The sequence below is a fragment of the Cydia strobilella genome, chromosome 14 (assembly GCF_947568885.1).
Source record: "Cydia strobilella chromosome 14, ilCydStro3.1, whole genome shotgun sequence".
Classification (NCBI taxonomy): domain Eukaryota; kingdom Metazoa; phylum Arthropoda; class Insecta; order Lepidoptera; family Tortricidae; genus Cydia; species Cydia strobilella.
Genome location: NC_086054.1, coordinates 247,019 through 267,396, shown reverse-complemented (window position 1 = coordinate 267,396; position 20,378 = coordinate 247,019). Strand labels below are relative to the sequence as shown.

At 40.0% G+C, this 20,378-nt stretch overlaps 1 protein-coding gene across 2 annotated transcripts in view; it reads right to left on the bottom strand.

Moving 5' to 3' along the window:
- Positions 1-1,855: 1,855 nt before the first annotated feature.
- The window catches only part of LOC134747008 (kinesin-like protein Klp68D), a 41,054-nt gene continuing 22,531 nt past the window's right edge, over positions 1,856-20,378 (bottom strand). For both annotated transcript variants that reach the window (XM_063681537.1, XM_063681538.1), the window contains 8 exons: positions 16,608-16,801; positions 6,633-6,797; positions 6,210-6,346; positions 5,725-5,883; positions 4,868-5,204; positions 4,086-4,319; positions 3,707-3,899; positions 1,856-3,438 (listed from right to left, as the gene is read on the bottom strand). In XM_063681537.1, the coding sequence (XP_063537607.1) occupies positions 3,292-3,438; positions 3,707-3,899; positions 4,086-4,319; positions 4,868-5,204; positions 5,725-5,883; positions 6,210-6,346; positions 6,633-6,797; positions 16,608-16,801 (1,566 nt within the window). In that variant the 3' untranslated portion in view covers positions 1,856-3,291. The remainder of the gene's footprint in view (positions 3,439-3,706; positions 3,900-4,085; positions 4,320-4,867; positions 5,205-5,724; positions 5,884-6,209; positions 6,347-6,632; positions 6,798-16,607; positions 16,802-20,378) is intronic.

The window sequence follows — 20,378 nt, the reverse complement described above, 5'->3', positions numbered from 1 at the left end:
TAACGAGCAATTCTTGTATATATCTATCTATCTATCTTATACCTTGTAACGAGCAATTCTTGTATATGTCTATCTATCTATATATATTTATATATTTCGGGGATCTGAAAACGGCTCTAACGATTTCGATGAAATTTGCTATATGGGAGTTTTCGGGGGCGAAAAATCGATCTAGGTCTTTTCTGGGAAAACGTACATTTTTGAGTTTTTATTTGTTTTCCGAGCAAAGCTCGGTCTCCCAGATATTATTACCAATGCGACCAATTCGTATCATCTGCGTTAGGCTGATTGAACTAAAAGCTGCTTTATCGATGAAGTCAATAATATAGAGTTACCGTGTTATATGAAAAACGCGTTCGTACTTCGTATATGATATTCACCATAGTCACCACAGATGGATTTGGCTGCATTGACTAATTTTGTAATTTTGGCCGAGGCGTCAAAATCAATCATTCCCAAAATTGTGGAAATGGACCAATAAAATGATTACTAGGATTTTAATTTATAAGATTATTATAATTTAATTTAGTTAATATAATATTTAATTGAAATAAATAATACCTTCTTGTATTAGTCCAGTGTGATTGTAAACATATATGCCTCGGACGGCATCTAGCACCTAGGTCATTGTAAATATTCGAATGAATGTACAGTTAATGAATTATAAATTACCAAGAATTATAATAATTATTGTAAGTAATCGTAATTTTAAAAAGCAGTCATCGCTAAAAGTCACAGTAAACGATTACAATAGTGGAAAGGTCTAAAAAACACTGTATCTATATGTGTGATGTATGAGCAGCAGTGGCAGATTAAGTTTTACGTTACTGGTTTGTTATTTTAATTTGAATAAATAACCAACTTAATTATAAGTCGATAACAAAAGCGTGTGTACAACCCTAGTGTGCGTTCAGAAACGGTTTTGTTTTCAACGTGATGGCGCGCAAACCGTTCAGAAATTATTTGAATCCAACGTTTAAATTCAACGACAGGTGTAAGCAGACTAAAAAATTATGAATGAATTCCATTCCTAATGTGTCTGCAGACTGCAGGCAGTGGCAGTACACACTAACCTTGGCTTGTGCTGTAGGTACTAGTGTGTGTAACTGAATTGTAATTATATTTGATCTTTGTATGATATTTGTATATTTAATTTTTATAAGTGAGAACCTATACTTGGTCAACCAAATCTTGTCAGTAGAAAACGGCGAGAAATTCAAATTTTCTATGGGACGATATCCCTCCGCGCCTACATTTTATAAATTTGCCGCCTTTTTCTACTGACAAGATTTGCTCGACCAACTATAGTAATTGGCTCTGGCTTGTTTTTTATAAACAATAAAAAATTCACATGTAAAAGTGCCCCTGTGGCCTATTTGCTGAATAAATATTTGATTTTCCAGCTGGGCTGGGTTTTTCATGTTGGGTTTTCCATGTATGAAAAAAAATCGCCCCTGCTATAAATTCCGTCAGTTTAAAATATGATCTCAAATATCTTTGCGCGAAACGTCTATTCTGTCTCTGTCATGTGTCATATGTCTTGTCTTGATCAAAGACTAAATAAAATGTCTTGCGCAAGATTGTGATTTTGTTATTATTTTGGAGAAATTCGGACCGGTTAGGAGCATACCTTTCCAAAATATCTAATTTTTGCATTATAATGACAACATTGATGACTAATGTGAATGTTTTTTCTTGTACCTTATATAATTTCTGGCCGGCGGGGTTGTGAACATTTCACCGGTTTTATGTAGATTTAATTAAAAGAACCTGTAAATGTAAACAACATGTCGATTTCCATTTGCTCGAGTGGGAGGAGAGTCGGGAATAAGTACTAAAGGCACAAAAAAGAAGGTAAAATTTAAACTGTTTTATTTGTGAGTATAAGCGTGTACGCGGCACAGCTGACTAGCGGTTTCAATACATATCACATGATTCCATTCTTCCGTTCATAATTTAAACATAAATTAAATACACCAATATAAAAACAGCTTCAATGAAGGCTTTAAGGCAGAACTTAATACATTTTTTTTAAATAAAATAAAGCATTTTAGATACAGAACTGAGTACACGACGCAAGGCACCAGCGTTGTGCGACATTTGCAACTAGTTACGCTACCACTATCTATACTTTAATATCTAATAACTATTTACATTAACTGTATACAAGGATCATTGACTAGAAACCATGTCTAGATTAATAATAATTTAACAAAAGCACTTACGATTTATGAATTTTACAAGTAAAGGGACATGATCACTGGTAATATCAACAATTGTGGGACAAGTGCGTGGAATGGACAGTTTCCGTCTTTGGTAAACATTTGAACTCGCACCTGGATCTCCGTGAGATGCTGGTGTGCCTGGTACAATCAAATTATCTTAAAAATTCTTTTACTTTACAATACAATTGAATTTAAATACATACAAATAAGTGTAACAAACTACCTAATATCACCTGCTCCAACTTAATGTGAAGCGTAAAATAAAATTCACATAAAATAACAACCGTAAAATAAAATCATTCTAAAACAAAAACAACCTGGATTGACTACGCCCAAATGGAAATTAAGAGCTCGAAAGTTAGACAGAATTTCTACACTAGGCATTTTTATTAGTATCTGCCCACACTGGAGTATAAAATCATGGTAAAGGCGTAACCCGCATAGAGATCAGCCATGTGACTAAGCAGGGCATTTGGCATTAACCATATTGTATAAAAATATCGCATACTCGGACTAACACTATCCTGAGGGCTGCGGCTGCCACGCAGAATGCTGGACATCCTCCGTGCACCACAACATTAATACGGGTCTTTTAGATTAATAAAGCCTAGAAACTTAATTCCACAGAGCCAGTCTAATAAAAATGTAAGCAAAATACGGCCATCTTCATCAAGTGAATGAGCGTACACAGGAGGAGATTTTTGTCAGATTGGCTAAGTTTAAATGGCTTTTACTAGGGTTTACTATTCTAAAACATCCATTGGGGAAACATTTGCCTTCATGTAGCAAATTCCCATCATTTCCAGAGAGACGGGACCATTTACTGTGCTAGTAAATGTGGGTCATACACCGCAATCAAGTCAATCTATCTCCTGTCATAAGTTAGTGGCTACGAAGCCTGACTTTCCGATTGAACCTTACATTAACTCGCGTGATAAAAGAACTATGTCACACAAGCCTACAGTAAGTAGTCGCTATTGTCCTCAGGAGTAAAAGGTATTGTTTGAAAATGAGTGTATGACCCATGTAGCTTGAGAGAGCTGGAGCGTGGCGGGTGGAGGCGGGGCTACCGCACGCCGGCCGTGCCGAGGCGGTGGTGCGCGCCCGCGCCCGCTGTGCCGGGCCGCGCGGGGCGGGCGCTGGCCTTGCGCGAGCTCACCGAGGGGGCGGGGGCTTCTAGCTCCGGAGACTTTTTCATGGAGCTTTCCATTGACTGGGAACAAAACGAGTGTTATAGCAAAAATGAGGAACTTTTCCGATAAATCTGAGAGTAAATAATTTCTATCAAGGGTTTTTAAATCTTTGTTTTGGCTTCACTTACTAAAACTGTTGCTGCCTAAAATCTCTAACAAGGTACCTAACGCCATAAAGATTATGGTGTTTTTTTTTGTAGTTTTTTTGTTATGCTGAACTTTTTGTTAACAAGAGACAAAATTGAACAGGGGATTGGTATAAAATAAATTGTGTAAGGTCGGGCATACCCTCTGAAGGCGAGGCTGGGGCGGTACATAAGCCCTGGTGGTGGGCGGGAGGGGGAGGGGCGCCAGGTCCAGCAGGTCCTCGGCGCGGCGCCGTGCGGGTGCCGGGAGGACGCCCCCTCCTCCCCCCACCGCCGCCGCGCATGTCGGGCGCCGCCCCGGACCCGCTACGGGCCGGACCGTTAGGGGCTCCACGCTGAAAACGAGTGTTGGTTATTGTTGTGATATTGTCATACTCACATTCCTGAAATGAATTCAACATAATAGTATAATATTAAATGACAGTAAAAATAAATAAATAAGAATTCAACTATGTGCTAGTAAAAGACTTTCCGTCAGTAAACCGGCCTAATGTACCAGGAGTAGTTGTAAAAGAGGTTACCTTTCAGGTACAGCTCTAGTCCAGGCATCTTGATCATCATCATACGCCAATCTCGCGACCTGCGCACGTCCCGCCAGCGGAACGAATGAATCGGCCAATAAAAGTCTTCGTCTCAGTCCCGCCACTAAAGCGGCCTGTAGGGCTTCATGTTCGCGCCGCTCGCCGTCGTGCGCTTCGCGGAGCTCGACCATCTCTTCGCGGAGGGCGGCGTATTTGGTCACGCATTTCTTTAATCTGGAATAGAAAAGGGAGGAGTTACATATTCATTTCTACTTGGAAAATCGCACAATAACTCATGATTGGCTCAAATTGGCAAGAGGTAGCTAGTTCACAAGTATAATAAAAGTAGGTGAGGATATTCGAATACTTTTGTAATTAATTTTAAACTACTGTTTAAAAACCCAAACCCAAGCCCAAACCTTTTTTGCATCGACTTACCGAGTGCAACGAAATTATTACCCTTAGGTTTTGCAATAGCAAAAATTTACCGATGGTAAAAAATACTGATAGAGCTTTCACGTCCACTCACGCTCCCTTTGTTGTCTCACAAGTGCTACGCTCTGACTTTATATACCAGACTTGTAACAGATAAAATGACGGATATTTACCTCTGTGTCTTATGATCCACCTCCTGCTGCAGCGACGCAAAAGCCTTTGAGATTTGAGGGAGGACCCTCAAAGGCCTCAAATCTATTGTCTGCTGCATCTCCACCTCTCCCTTACTCTCCGTTATCTCCATGTATCTAACACCAAACGCTATCTCTAGAATGAGTGATATTTACCTCTGTGTCTTATGGTCGACCTCCTGTTGCAGCGATGCAAAAGTCTGCGTAACCGACGCTGTAGTCTCTTCTTCCAAATCAATCTTCTGCTGCATCTCAACTTCCCTCTTCTTCCTCTCCGCTATCTCCATATTCCTAGCATCGAGCACAGCTCGGGACTGACGTAGATCATCTAGCAAGTCCCCATCGCCCCCACCGGAGACTAGTCGGTCTTCTAGTTGCCGGATCTGTTGCTCGAGCTCTTCGGTCTTGCATTTTTCCTGCTCGATGGTGGATTCGGCGAGAATGTGCTCGCTTTCGAGGCTGGCGGTGTCTATCGTGTCTTCTTCTGCTGGAACTAAGAAAAAAACGTGTTAAAGGTTTATTTTTTAGAGGAATTAGTACAATAGAGATTCATTGTAGCTTGAGTGCTCGTTATACCTGTTAACTATTCAAGGACCAACTAGTTACAATATTAATAGTATCGTGGTTTGAATTTGACAACTGATGTAGATAGAGCTGTACGGCCCGGGCTCGTTATGCATCAATACTGGTTGTCAAAAGTTGGCATTTAACGATTCGGTTAAGATCAAGTACTACAAAAGTTCACAAAACATGGCAATGTATAGGTGAATAGTTGTATACTGCCATCTTCTTCAGCTGTCAAACTTTTTATCTGGGGTCGACCTTTTCATAGATTTAACAGATCTTCAGGAGCTGGTAGACTTGAGGTAGAACAGAAGAATATACTAGCGTTCGTCGAACAATTCGCCGAACCTCTGACTACCTTTGGGGTCGATCAGCAGTTGAGCCGAGAGGGCGAGAGGGCGAGAGGGCGAGAGGGCGAGAGGGCGAGAGAGCGAGAGGGCGAGACTGACCTGGCTCGGGGTCGGGCGCGGGGCGCGGCGGGCGGCGCGGACGTTTCTCGGCCGCTCTGCGTTGTTCGATGAGAGCCCTTAGACGCTCGATCTCCGCTTGATACTCGCGCAGTTTTGCGTCCTTCGGGTCTTCGTTGCGGATCGGCTTGTTCTTTATCGCTGTCAAAGAATCATACCATTTAGAATTAGGATACATATACATATATTATAGGATGTTTCACATGTTAAATTTGAAAATATCCTTAGTTACTAACTTACAAGGGTATCAAATCTTAATGAAATTATGGTTTTGCAGCACGAAGTCGGCGCGAAAATCAGGAGTATCTAGGCACAACATCAACTTAATGACGTATGAGGACGTTTGTAATGAGGACCTTTTATCAGTAAAATTGGTAACAGACATGATTCTTGGTAACTGCCTGGTTTACGAGTTGACTTTCAGTTTTTTAGGTAATAACAAATAGGTTAGGAAATAATTCAAATACCTTTAGCTCGATGAGCGTATCGCAGCGTGGTGATGGTCTCGTCGTAGTTGTAGGCGGCCGGCCCTACTGCCGCGATCATGATGGTCTTGCTGTTGCCGCCCAGCGAGTCCTGCAGGATACGTGTCAGCTTCGAGTCCCTGTAACACGAACAAACACGTCATTTATGATTTCCCACCTGGTGTACCTAATGCGAGTACTGGCACTCGCATGCCAATTTGGGCCGCGAAAAGGAAAAAATTCTATACAATCCGGCCCGCGTAGAGAAAGCGCTGTGCTAACGGGTGAAAAAGTGTGCAGACCCTTGGGATGAACAATGGAAATTTTAAACTACAGGAGCTTCTTATGGCTCGGCAACGCGCTCCCTTCCCATACTATAAGTCGGCTCAGGGGACTCGTCTCACAATAGAAGTTGTGTACTCATACCGGTAGGGCACATGAGGGCTGTTCTCAGCGAGTGCTGAGATCACATTTCCCAGCGATGACAGCGCCTGGTTGATGCGAGCTGCTTCTCTGAGCCTCTCGCCGCCAGCGCCGGTCTTCCTCTGCCGCTCGCTGCCCGCCAGATCCACCAGGTTCAGCTTCCCGACGCTGAAAGCAAATGTTACGTTTTAAAACAGAACTACTAACAGCAACACTTTGGATGAATCTTATGTTGTTGCAAAAATGTTTATTAAATTGCTATTGTCAATTGTTATTGTTGGAAGAAGGTACCAAATCTTTTTGCATCGTGCCTACTTAATAAGACTGGCAATATTTCGCTTCGCCCCTCTTACAGACACACCAGGGTTAGGACTTGGAGAAAAGTTAGTATGTCTCACGATAGTTTAAATTCGATTATTTACTGGGAGTTGAATTATTCCGTGACCGTGACCATGAGTAGGTAGTGAAACTTGTCTCGAAAGCGAAACGTTGGAAATTAAGGCAGGTAACAGAATAGACCTACGTACGATAAATATACCTAAAACAAAACTACTTAGCTAAGCTATTATCTTTATATAGCAAAGTAATATAGCGACGACGTCCATATTTTTTAGATCAATTGATAAAAAGTTTCAGTTGATGAATTGATAAAGTCGACAACGTAAACACATCATTCATAACGACTTCCAATATCGATATTTTTGGATCGAAACCAGACGAGTGTGAGAGTGCAAGTATGGACATGGTATATGTATATGGGTCGTCGTTTTATGTAGGGCTCGGCTGATCAAACGCGACTCTATTGGCCACTTCCTTTCAGCTTGCTTCCGTCTGTTGTGGCCTGTTTCACAATGTTCTGAAAATTTGTTGTCAAAATTTCTCAACCAAGTTTCAAAAATAGCTGTGAACGCTTGAGACGTCAAAGCTTTTTAGAAGTCTGGTTTTGGAAGCTTCGGGTATATGGAGGTAGGTAGGAATAATTCCAGTACCTACAGCGAATTGTACGCTAGACTGCCAATGCCAAGTGACACAGGGACGATAAGAACGCTGCCAACCTAGGAATTATTATTTAGGTCAATCCGATATCTTATTTAGTCCAGGGACATATGAAACTTGGCGAAATTTGCTGTAGGAGGAGAAATTAACTCAAATATTGGTCATTAAGTGTGCAAACTTTTCTTTTGAACATTTTGCACTAAGATAAAAATCATTATCAGTTGACACTCGATCGAACCACTGCTTTACGTAATCAATCTAATCTAATATATTTATTTTGTATGAGAAGACCCGCCTAATACTTGCTACACTGTAGAGAATTACTAATCGCGTGGGGTGCAAATCAAATAGTTTCTAAGGAAGCGACTGTATAACTGTGACGCACGTTGGGCATTGATTCATTCACTTGCATAGTTTCCTTCAGGAATCGCGTCACTCGCGATATTTTCGTTTCAAACATACAAAATCCACAATAAGCTATTTCCTCAACGGTGACCACGAATCAAAAACTATAAATAAACATACCTACCATTCAAACTTTATCCTCATGTTTGTAGTAAAATCGCGCAGCACTGCTAATGACGAAATGTAAATATTTACATTAGTATCTAAACAAACTCGTGTGTCGAAAATCAATCGACATAGGAAGTAGTTATGTCATCTATTATAACACCTGCCAGAACACAATAAAGCCTATAACCGCAAGGCCGCGCGCCCACGCGGTTGAACCGAACTTCTCTGATTCAAGTGGGACTGGGACCCGACTGAGATTTGGCGTTCCGCCCTTAGCGCAGGCGCGGATGCTGGATTCGATTATTGAGACACCTTAAGGCGGTTCCCTGAGCCAGAAGGCGAAAAATCTCCTTATATGATCATGTTTTTCTAAGATTCGTTGATATTCGTAGACGTGGGAAAAATATATATTAGTTCTTGACTATATTATCTTTAATAACATAGCTTCCGATACACGAATTATGACACTTCGCTCGATACAATTATTTCCCAAAGTAATCTCTAACTCGGACTTTTAATCAAACTTTACTCGGTTATTTATTATGTGATACTATAAACAAAAAAAGAAGAAAAAACAATCTTAAAATAATTATAAATTTCATAGCTTTCGAATTTCGATATTGTAAGGTAACGTTTTTAAAATAAATAAAAATCGACAAAATTTGATCAAAATTGACACTTGGCGCGCATGATCTTTCCCGTTCTTTCTTGCGAAATGTGACAGCGGCAAACCGATGGAACGGCCTTTAGCTTCAGACAAGTCTAGAACTAGACTAAAGCCTTATCCATCCACATCCTGGAAGTTTGTTATAGTGTCACATTTGCATTTTTATTGCTGAAACGAGAGACAGTTAATATTTTAGTGTCTTATATGTCATAAAAGTGGTCGTTATTCTGAGTAATTTCTGCGTGAAATAAATCATGTTTAAAAAGCTAATCAATTTTACTGGCGGCCTGCCAGTCTAGTGGATGGTAAATTACAAAGATTGTAATGTGTTTTTGACTATAAAATGGCAGCTCGTCGTTTGTGACGGCGGCGCAACTGTCACGGATGCTGCCATTTTCTTCAGTCACAGACGAATAGTATTAAGTATTCATGAGGGGACGTACTCATTAGGCACGGTTATTATCAATCAGAGTCCCGTATTATTACGAACAGAGCGTCCACACTACGGCAGATAGGACGCTGCTGCCAGCCAAAAAAGAAAAAAAAAATGCTGCTGAGCTGACAGCGTGTTAAAGGCTGCACACCGTGCACGTCAACGCGCACGCATCCGGTGCACAGGTCTTAATCGTGGACGTGTCGTCAGCGTTACACGAATCACGAATGTAAAGATCAAATTAAATTTTGGACACTAATGAAACAAAAAATACGGTTTGTGAATAGATAGAAGCCATGACCCTCGCAATGCGCCCACATGTGTTTTGGCTTCCTAACTCGGCTAATGGCCTTATACCATTATATGCGGAAGGAAGATGCATCGATTATCATATTGTAATGCATGACTCATTTTACCCATTATGCCTACTTTCGATAAAAGACCTTGTAAAATAAATAGGTAATGGTAATAGGTACAGTCAAGTGTAAAAATATGGGCGCATATAACTTATTCAAAAATATGTCCCATATATAGTTCTTAATTCGCTGACATAAGAGCTATGGGACATATTTTTGAGTATGATGTGTGCACCCATATTTTTACACTTGACTGTACGTACCATCGTTCAAACTGTTAACTGACAATTCGCAAACCCTATTGCAAAGGCATAAGATTCACGGATGGCCAGTTTATAGTGTTGCTAGACTTGCAGTAGGCCAAGCACATGATTGGCGCGACATTATCTCGCCGCGAGATCTACCCGTCTTTTACGAACTGTATGAATTAAAGGGGGACGGGTAGTCTATGTCGCGGCGAAATACTGTCGTGCCAATCATGTGCTATCCCGGCTGGGAGTACAAACGGAAAAAACATGCATGTTTAAAGTGGTCAGATCGAGGTCGCATTACCAACATCAGGCGATATGCAGATGGCCAGTCCATATCCATATCATTTGTACAAATAATTCGTTTGAGTGGTACTTCGCTACTGGAATCTTTGATTTCCGTGTGGTACTTTCACATTCATAAACAAGTGTTTTTATTATTATTATTTGCATTATATTGCTTGCATAAAGAGGTTGTAATAAGTACCACGACTATAGGTAAAGCCTGACCAGGAATACATGATCATTGTCAAGAGGGCGCTGTTATTTTCATGTATAGGGTGACAGTTCAGTATAGTATGAAAATATTAGTTCCAGTGAAATTCCGCAACATGGCGCGTGATCATATATTCCTGGTCAGGCTTTACTAACTTAACAGGTAGGTAATCTACACCTACAGCAACACACTTTAATTGACCAATGGACTGGTACCTATTCTAACTCATCTCGTTGCAATAAGAAACAAATTATCATATTAAGTGTCTTGATGATATAAATATACCAGTCAAGCTAGTTTTTCTACATTTATCATTTACCTAAGTATTTTAACGAAAAGAAACTAATGAGAAATGGAGTAAATTGCAGCACATTTACTTAATGTATGTTTAAAAAAAATGAGTACCTAATAATGCAGAATATTGCAGCACATTTGTTGTCGGGGCGGCGGGCGCGGGCGTCCCTGAAGTGTGTGCGAATTGTTTTCCGATAATCGCGACGCCGCGAGGTCGGGAGTTAACGAGAGGATTATTATTTATTATTATTTATTATTTAAGTTGACAATTGTACCTTAACAGCTAGAGCCACAGCGTTTAACCACTTAACACACTTGTAGTTTTTCACGAGTCTTTTACAGGTTACAAGTTGACTATTCAGGTAGAAAATTGACAATAATGTATCTACGTATAAACACTGCGATCTACTACAGTGGACGTGTGAAAATTGGTAGAAGTAGAAATTATCTGCTAATTTAATCTATTCGCGTAATCTTAAGTATCATTAGGACTGTTTCCATATAATAAGACTAAGATTTTCTATTTTGGAGAGACAGTTCCATCATACAGAAAACATAAAACAAAAACAACCTGTGTTAGCACGACGCCGCAATTGGCTTTCAGCGTAAGAGGCCTTATGTTTTATTACTTTTATCAGAAATAGACCGTCGATAGTGCACTTAATATAGGTACGTTGTAAGTGGTTACTGTTTTCACGATTTACGAGTGGATAGTGCTGCTTAGATTGGGCATCCTTGCGATCTACCGGACGCGAATTAACCTTCAGATACACAGCATTTATTAACCTAGGTAGGGTACCTACTAAGAACTACTACCTAAGCAAATCTTTTGATACGATGAAAATCGAAATCGGTTCGGTTATATGTCGGATGGTGGATATATGAGACTATGAAGCAACAAAAACCAATATAATTTAAATTTTATATTAAAGGAAAAAATGGATAAAGTTACACTTCCGGCAGGATTTGAACCCGCAACCTCCGCAATCCGTGCGTTGCTCTTAACCAATTGAGCTACGGAAGCCTACCAGAACCTTGCAAATCTTTCAGTGTAACTTTTTCAATTTTTTCCTTTAATATAAAATTTGGAGTATCGCTCGCAGACGTATCTGCATGTTAAAAAATTGATTTCAATATAATTTAATCAATCAATCAATCAATATATTTTATTTCAGACTAATGACCATAGTGTTAGAGTACATTCCCTTAAGCCTATGTTAGTTAAACCTATACTAACCCACTGGATCCCATATGTACATTGTCCCAATGTTTCCAGAAGGCGCAAGCAGGCGACTCTAAAACTAGGCGCACGAGGCTGTTGGAACTGTCTCGCACGCGACGCATCAGGGAGGCAGTTCTTTTGCGTATTATCGCACCGAAGCAGTCCGTACGCGCCTCCGCGAACATACCTGACGCGCTGCAAAAACGAGGCAGTCCCAACAGCATCCTGAATCTATTGTTGTATTGGACGCGCAGGGCATTGAAGGCTTTTTAAGTAGGTCTACTCATGTTTGTATTTTCTTCTATCCGTATAATTCCTAAACTTACAACGTACAACGTACTTAATCGTTGCCACTATGGTAAATGGAACGCATTAGCTTATTTTTACATTACGCAACGTTAATGGCTACACCACACGTACCTATTTATTTACACGGCCAGTAATAACTCATAACATGTGCTCTGCTAAATTGTAACCCCATTACAGTAATGTTGCTCATTTTACTATCGAGACCATCCGCCCAGCGTTCAACATACGTTGGTCTCACTTATCAGTTATTGTATGTCGCGTATTGACTACCTTAAGAAGATCTACTACTAAAACTAATCCAAATAACTTGATAATCACTTGTTAACTGTGCAACCTGTATAACTTGTAATTTTGTATTTCTGTCCGTTGTCGTTACTTTGTTTATTACTCGTATCATTATTTTTTTATTCAATAATCTGCAGGCTGCTTGGTAACGTCATGGTGCGTTGCGTTGTTGCGTAGGCAACATGGCAACATGCGAAAAATCGGGAGTTCATAATGAACAACGGACAAGTATTGCCAACTCTACCTACAGTACAAGTAGGAAGTTGGACGAGATTTGCCAAAAATGGTTCGTTACGTTAGATTTTGCAGCCCGTTCAGTAACGTGAGTGACGCGTGGGCAAAATGCGGAAAATCCCAGTTTAAGAACGACGACACTTGCCAAAAATGGGTTGCTAGTGGTAGGTACACCCTACAGCCTGTTTGGTAACTACTTAAGTAGCGAGTGGGCAATACTCGTACGGTAGAATGCGGAAAATTCGCGAGCAGCCGAATGTCGAGCGAGGCCGGTGGAAGAGGCACGAGCACGACCTTCACGGTACGCCGCCCTCTGTTGTTCGCTGAAAACGACTTTACGAGTACCCTAATGGCTCCGCTACACGATGGACCAGCGAGATGGCTATGCGATAGTTATGGTTCCTCTACACGATGGACCAGCAAGATGGCCATGCGATGGTTGAGAGCACGCACTATGGAATGGGCCACGTGCGTACGCACCATCGCTGGCCCACTACATTTGATGTGCGGACGAAAAACCGACACCGTGGCCATGCCGTCGCCATCCCGCCGCGCCATAAGCCATCCGACACACCCTCTCTACACGTTGGTCCATCCAGTACGATGGCCCATCGTATAATGGAGCCATAAATGCCATAATACATCCGTGGTTTGGGGAGCTACCGACTGCACCGAGCAGTAATTAAAAAACAATCTAGAGACCGATATTTATCGGTTCTATTTAGAACGGGTGTCTTGCGCTCATGCGTATTAGAGAATGAACAGAATTATTAACATAATTTGTGACCGGCTGTGACTTGGACCTGACCTAAACAAACGGTGAGAATTACTCCTGTGTCAAAACAACACATACGCATATAGTTATCAAGGTAATGTTGAATCGTTCAGAAAGTATAATATAATAAGAACATGTGGAAGTGAACAAAAGGACTCGCATCGACAAAGGATGCAGTAATTTACTTAACTCGTGTAGCATGATTAACACTGCATGCAAATAGTGGACACCTAATATGGCGAGCACGTCTGCTAAATACACAATACAAACTGCTTTCATTTACAATACGACTGAATCTCTTATCTTCTTGCAGTAAGGTATAAAATGGGCATCCATGTAGAAACGGTTGTTGATGGACATTTACTAAGGTACAGGCATTCGCAGACACTACTGATAGTACTGATACCTACTAACTTATGTCCGCGCATTCTTCGTCAGTGCTTTTATACGTTACGTTTACAATTCCTTTAACGTATAAACACACCCAAGTAAGGGCGATTTGCACCTCGACACTAGATGTCACTGACGAAAAAAGTATTGTTCAACAATTTATAACTAATATTATAAGCACTTTATGTCTAGGGTAGGGTAGGAAACAGTGGCTCAGCTCGAACACTGGCTCAGTCGCCCCAATATCGCCTCTATCATGTTGGAATTAGGTTTAGTGAGCCACTGTACCCGGCAATTTTTTTCCGAGCCACTGTTTCCTACCCTGCTTAAATTTCTTTGGCCATACTCACTTTCGCGTTTATATTAACATTAGTAGAATTTACGTAATAGCTCAGATTTTCCTGAGTTGCGGTTTCAGGGTCCCAAACGAGGCACGAAACCACTCATTAGGTACCTTTGGTTTATCCGGCTTTGCATAAAACAGGGGTCCCAAGACTCCCAAGGTGTTGAGGGTGCTGATGCGGCAGTAAGCGGGGCACCCAACCGCTTACTACCTTTGTTTTAACCGACATTGCACAAAACGCCGCGTGTTTGCCAATCGTTGTGTAAACACACTATTCAAACACATGAATATTGGAGTTCCGCTGTTTGTAAAAACATTGAAAAACTAGCCTGCATAAATATATGTATAAGTACTGTATTCGTGTTGATTGATATCTCGGAAAATGTAGTGTTCAAGTTGGCAAAGGACTTTTCTCAAAAGTCGTACAATGACCTAGATATATGCTACGATAAATAATAATTTTGAATTATCATTAAAATTGTGATTGTGAATTCGCTTTTATGGCCTTACGTGAAAACCGTTGTTCGGAAAATCATATGTCGACTCTATCGCTCAATCTCGCCCTATTGAAGTGACAGGCTCGTCGCAATTTTAATGTTTGCGGGTAAAGTAGCCAAAAAATTACCAACTTCAATTTATTTATACTGTTTTGCAGTATGCAATTGCATGAAACCGGCGCAAATCGAGCAGGATGTTCAAGAAATATGTGTACAACAATATTGTAAAGAGTGCTTGCATGAGTGACATAATTTTGAACCCATCGTTAGCTTGTATGTTGCCTGAATAGGTTCGTTCATAGTTCTGTGGTTCGTCCTAATATGGATTGATCTTAGGAATTAAACAAACAAATGCAACACCACAACCATGAACCAATCAATGGCGGAACCATTGATTATGTTTACTTTATTGTGATGCGCACGCGGCGCGTCGGAAGCGCGCGCCGTGACTTCCCGATCACACCGACACACTGACTGACAACTAATTAGGCCATTGCAGTATCTAATGTAACAATCTGCACAGGAATTTGTTTTAACGTCAATCAGATAAGCAATAAAGGGTTTAAAGTCCGTTTAACCTAACTTTATGTACATCACTACATATAGTATAAAACAAAGTCGTTTTCCGCTGTCTGTCCGTCCGTCTGTCCCTATGTATGCTTAGATATTTAACGGATTTTAATGAGGTTTTTCTTAAATAGAGTGATTCAAGAGGAAGGGGTATATGTATAATTTGTAAAGGTTTTGTGTAAATTAGTTGAGCTACCCGTGTGAAGCCGGGGCGGGTCGCTAGTTATTAATAAATATTAATATTAGCAAATTATTACAAAAGTAAGACGTAAGTATACCTCAAATAGTAATCTTCATCATCGCTCCATCCATCCTCCCAAAAGTCCATCGTTTTAATAAAAAATATTTTAGTCACAAGGACAACGTTAATGTGTAATCCACCAGGATGGTATGACACTACTGAAGGTTGCCCGATCCTGGTGTGTCATTTAGGAAGATCATGTAGATAGCAACATCTCTAAATTGGGTCATGTCCACTTGTCCAGTAGCTACCCACTCGTTGCCACTTTAAAATGCCTAGTTAAGACAATAGCATGATGATATTTGCTATCTATAACAATAACTTTTGACAAATAGATTTTAATGACGACATTGTTATGATAATCTAGTAATTATAATTGCCCAGGTGGCGTGGCAAAAATAGGTACCAAATCAAATGTCAATTGTTGATATGTTAACACGAACTCCGAGAGCAATGATCCAACACATGAGTGTTGGGATGAGTAATTAACTTGTGTTAATTAAAACTAAATTAGCTGTCTGCGTGAATTTCAGCGGGTCGTGATACGAGCATCAAATGGATTGGATCACGGCCAATTACTTTTTAATTTCGGTTCGGTTTTACTAATCGAGAAATAAAAAGAAAAAAGATAACTTTTATTATGGAGTGGGTGCGTTTGGTAATGAGCATGTAGGTATCGATATTCCTTTGGACCAATCACAACAAATGCATAATCAGTTTTCGCACTGTTTGAGGCATTTGACGCGAATTTTTCCCGTTTTGTTCTACCGTTCAGCTGTTACCGCAAAAATTCGCATAAGTAGGCGTTTACTCTTCCGTTGCAAGTCATATTAAGTGTTTTTGTAATCCGGAACATGTCCCGGTTTGAAACACCGTATCCCGGCTCCTGGCCATTAAGGGCATTGTCCCAGTCGCAAACCATAGTTAGAACCGTGGTTTTTAAAATTGCCCATCCGTCTATGCTACTTGTGTTACAGAACTTACAGAGTACTCTCAAATCTCGAAGTGCGTCCCCATTCCCTATATTTATGGCATCCCCAATCCAGATCGCCAATACCAGAATTTACAGAATTGGCGATCTGGATCACTTTAGAGAACGATGTACTCACCGGATACGATTGCTGGGCTTGTGCTGCGACTCCACCGTCACCAGAAAAACAGCATGAGATCTAGAAGAGTGCTCGTTCATGTCGGTGCGGCCGGAGGCGCGGACGCGGTTGCCCGTGCGCAGGGCGCGCGCCATTTCTGCGGCTGACTTGCACACGATTGAGGTCATCTCTGGGATGTAGAAGCCGTTCAGCTCCTGATGGACAACAAGGATAAAATAATGTATTGTTTCTATACGCGGCTAACACTAGAGATTTTTTACAGTATTCGCATGAAATAAATTAGCACGTGAGTACGAACTGTATACGTCAGCATGTATGTATCGTGTCTAGTTTACCAAGTAGTTTGAACAGGAGTCCAAGAGGTGCCAGAAAAATAAAGTTTTCATAATAAATAGAAGCAAATAAAGAGGGCACATAGGACCTTATTTTACTTACCTCGGAGTTTTCGTGAAAACAGAATTAAATGCATCATAGTAGCTGTTTATAAAGCCTTGTTTCGTTGCGAAATTATACTTGCCAATAGCTGCAATCAGTCATAAAAAGTAATGGCTTCTGTTTTTGTCATTTTCGTTGGAGCTTGGCAAAAATAAAAAGTAAACACAAACAGGGCCTTCGGTCCCGAGCGACTTGATTGTTCGTGATGTTGTTGACCCAATTCAAAGTTTTTTATTGTGAGTCAATTGATGAATTTGAATATTAATAAGTGGGTTTATTTCTCGATTATTCAAACAATTGTTATTGAAAATTCACCAATGTGAAACATCGTCCACAGTTTGACAATTCGTAAATCTTTTTGCAAAGACAATAATGTCAGCCCTCGGTCTGTTATAGTTGAGCTCATATCTGGGGATGGAACTTTTTTCGCTTCATATCACCAACCCGAAACGAAAAGTTGATCTGATATTAGTTCTACTATAAGAGTGTTGCTGTGTACGAGTTAGTAATAAGTATACCTAGCTTTTTGGCTTAGCAAAGCCAAGGATGGCTGTAAAGAGTGCAACGAAGAAGAAGAGAGCAAAGGAATTGGTCCATTTTATTGGCTTCATAATCATAACTTTTACTGTGTTTTGAATAACCTCCCTTCCTCATATTTGTAAAGCAATTAGCGAAATATTCAGGGCATAACAGACATCATTACAAGCATTACAACCTTGATCTTAAAGAGCCGTGAAAATGCATGTAACTGCACTTCACAACATTATAATGTAAACTTAATTATGTGGGATTGCGTAATTTGGTATTCCAAGATTTTTGCTCAATGCAGCATCTTCTGTCAGTCAAATTGTCTTCAAAAGTAGTACAATTCTTGAATGGTTTAACGCGCATATTTTTTGCCTTGGCAATTGAATGTAGACTTTATATTTGAGGTAAAGTAGCATACACCTATAAAACAATGCGAGGCAGAGCCTATTAGCGGCAAGCGAGAAAAAACCTGGGACACGAATTCTCGCAGAATATCGTTAGGGAAATGTGTCCCTGGTGCATATAACTCAATCTTAGGATTGCATAATTGAAATTGATCTTTATGTCAGGCCTGTCGGGCCATATTCTGTTAGTACCTATACAGTGCTTAAAATATATTAGTTGTAAATTATTATAGTAGTGTTATAATACATATAGCGCTTTCCCAAACAGTTGACTATTAATCTAGCTATTGATACATACGTTTGCCCAAATATTAGTTGACTACTAGCAGTACTAGCTAATCTAGCTAAGTATGTTTGTTAACCTAAAAAACTGCGCCTAATCCATCGGCATAACGACGAGGAATGAAGTTAAACGCAGGCTCATGTTTAATTCAACGCAACGTAATTATTGTAATGAATTTCGGGTAATTTACTTTCGATTTCGCGACGGGCTCCGGCTAGACAGGGGGTTGAACCCGCAACTCCTTTTGTTCCAACGGGTTAAACGTAGGGTTGCCTGATACAAAAATATCTATTATCTTGACAAATCTCATATCTTTAATATGATATCGTAGTTTCCGAAGAAAAGTTATGTTACATTATAATATTATTATATGTTTTGTCGTTATTAGCAGTATAATACATTTGGTTTACAAGTGGCACTTCGTATTTGATGCCTCTCTGTAATGTTCCTCTGTAAATGCAGACTGTATTTCGAATTGCAGACATTATTTACAAGTGATAGGTGATCTTGTTACTGAAATCGATTACATGTCAACAATTGCGAAGTTTGTGTTGTCTAACCCCTATCCCTATTACATTTTGCTGAGATAGTGTACTGTTTCTGAAATATTTATCAGAATGTTTATTCTGGTAGCCCTATTTCAGTATTTATAAATACTATAAATATTATTAGCTTTTGAATGAGTAATTAGTACCAGGTAGAACGGTAATTCAAATTATTTATGTCATGTCATTTACACACATAGAAATACAAAACAATAAATATATGAAAATTTGACAAATAGATATAATACAGTAGTAAATGGCCTTAGGTACTTGTTTGTATTTTGTATTCGCCTTTAATGGTGATAATGGTGAAACAATGAAACAAACAAATATGATAATTACAATTCCGTAAACAATCCTTCGCTAATATTGTCTTCGGTTACCGCGATAGTTACTCATGAAATAAAACTATGAAAACGGATTATATCGCGTATATTGAATTTATAATACATCCCGACGTTTCGAACTCTTTACAGCGTTCGTGGTCAACGGGTGACCCACCCGTTGACCACGATTAAACGATGAAATAAAACTATGAAAACGGATTATATCGCGTATATTGAATTTATAATACATCCCGACGTTTCGAACTCTTTACAGCGTTCGTGGTCAACGGGTGACCCACCCGTTGACCACGATTAAACGATGAAATAAAACTATGAAAACGGATTATATCGCGTCTATTGAATTTATAATACATCCCGACGTTTCGAACTCTTTACAGCGTTCGTTCAATATACGCGATATAATCCGTTTTCATAGTTTTATTTCATGAATCCTTCGCTAATTAAAACATTTATATAGAAAAATCGTTGGTCACTACAGTAGCCCAGGACGCGTGAGCTACCCTTTTACCTGGCCTATCTACACCATCTAACCATTATGTATTTTATCAATTATATATACATCCAGATGTATCAATGGCTACATAAGGGGAAGCTTTAAGGTCGCACCTATAGCTGACAAAGTGGTAGAAAAACGCCTCCAATGGTATGGGCACGTACAGAGACGCCCTGAAGACCACATAGTCAAGCTGGCTTTAAACTTGCCGACGATATACAAAGAGGACGGGGAAGACGCCCTTCCACCTGGTTGACGACGGTCGAGAAAGACCTCAAAGAAACAAACGTCAATAAAGACACCGCACAAAATCGCGTGCAATGGAGAAGATGGACAAGGAGGGCCGACCCCAAGTAAATGGGAATAACGGTCGAGGAATATATATATCCAGATGTACCATCGTCGACACAGTCAACCGACCAATCGTAAACCTAATACTACAACTTTTACAACTAGGCTCAGTGGTCAAACAAATGGTCGTTACTCTGTCTGTTAGTAAAGTGCGTCCATTGCGCGTGCGTGGGCTATATCAGCTATATTTATACTATTAAGGCGTCATTGGCTCTCTAATTCAATATAAGTCCTTTATATCAATGCTTAAGATAACCATGACCTAAATGTAGTATGGATTCCTAATCGAAATTAAAATACCTGTTTAATGTTTTCTGTTTGCGTGATTAAGAACGATAAGATATATAATCTTGATAAAGGTCAACAAAACAAAGAATAGCCAAAT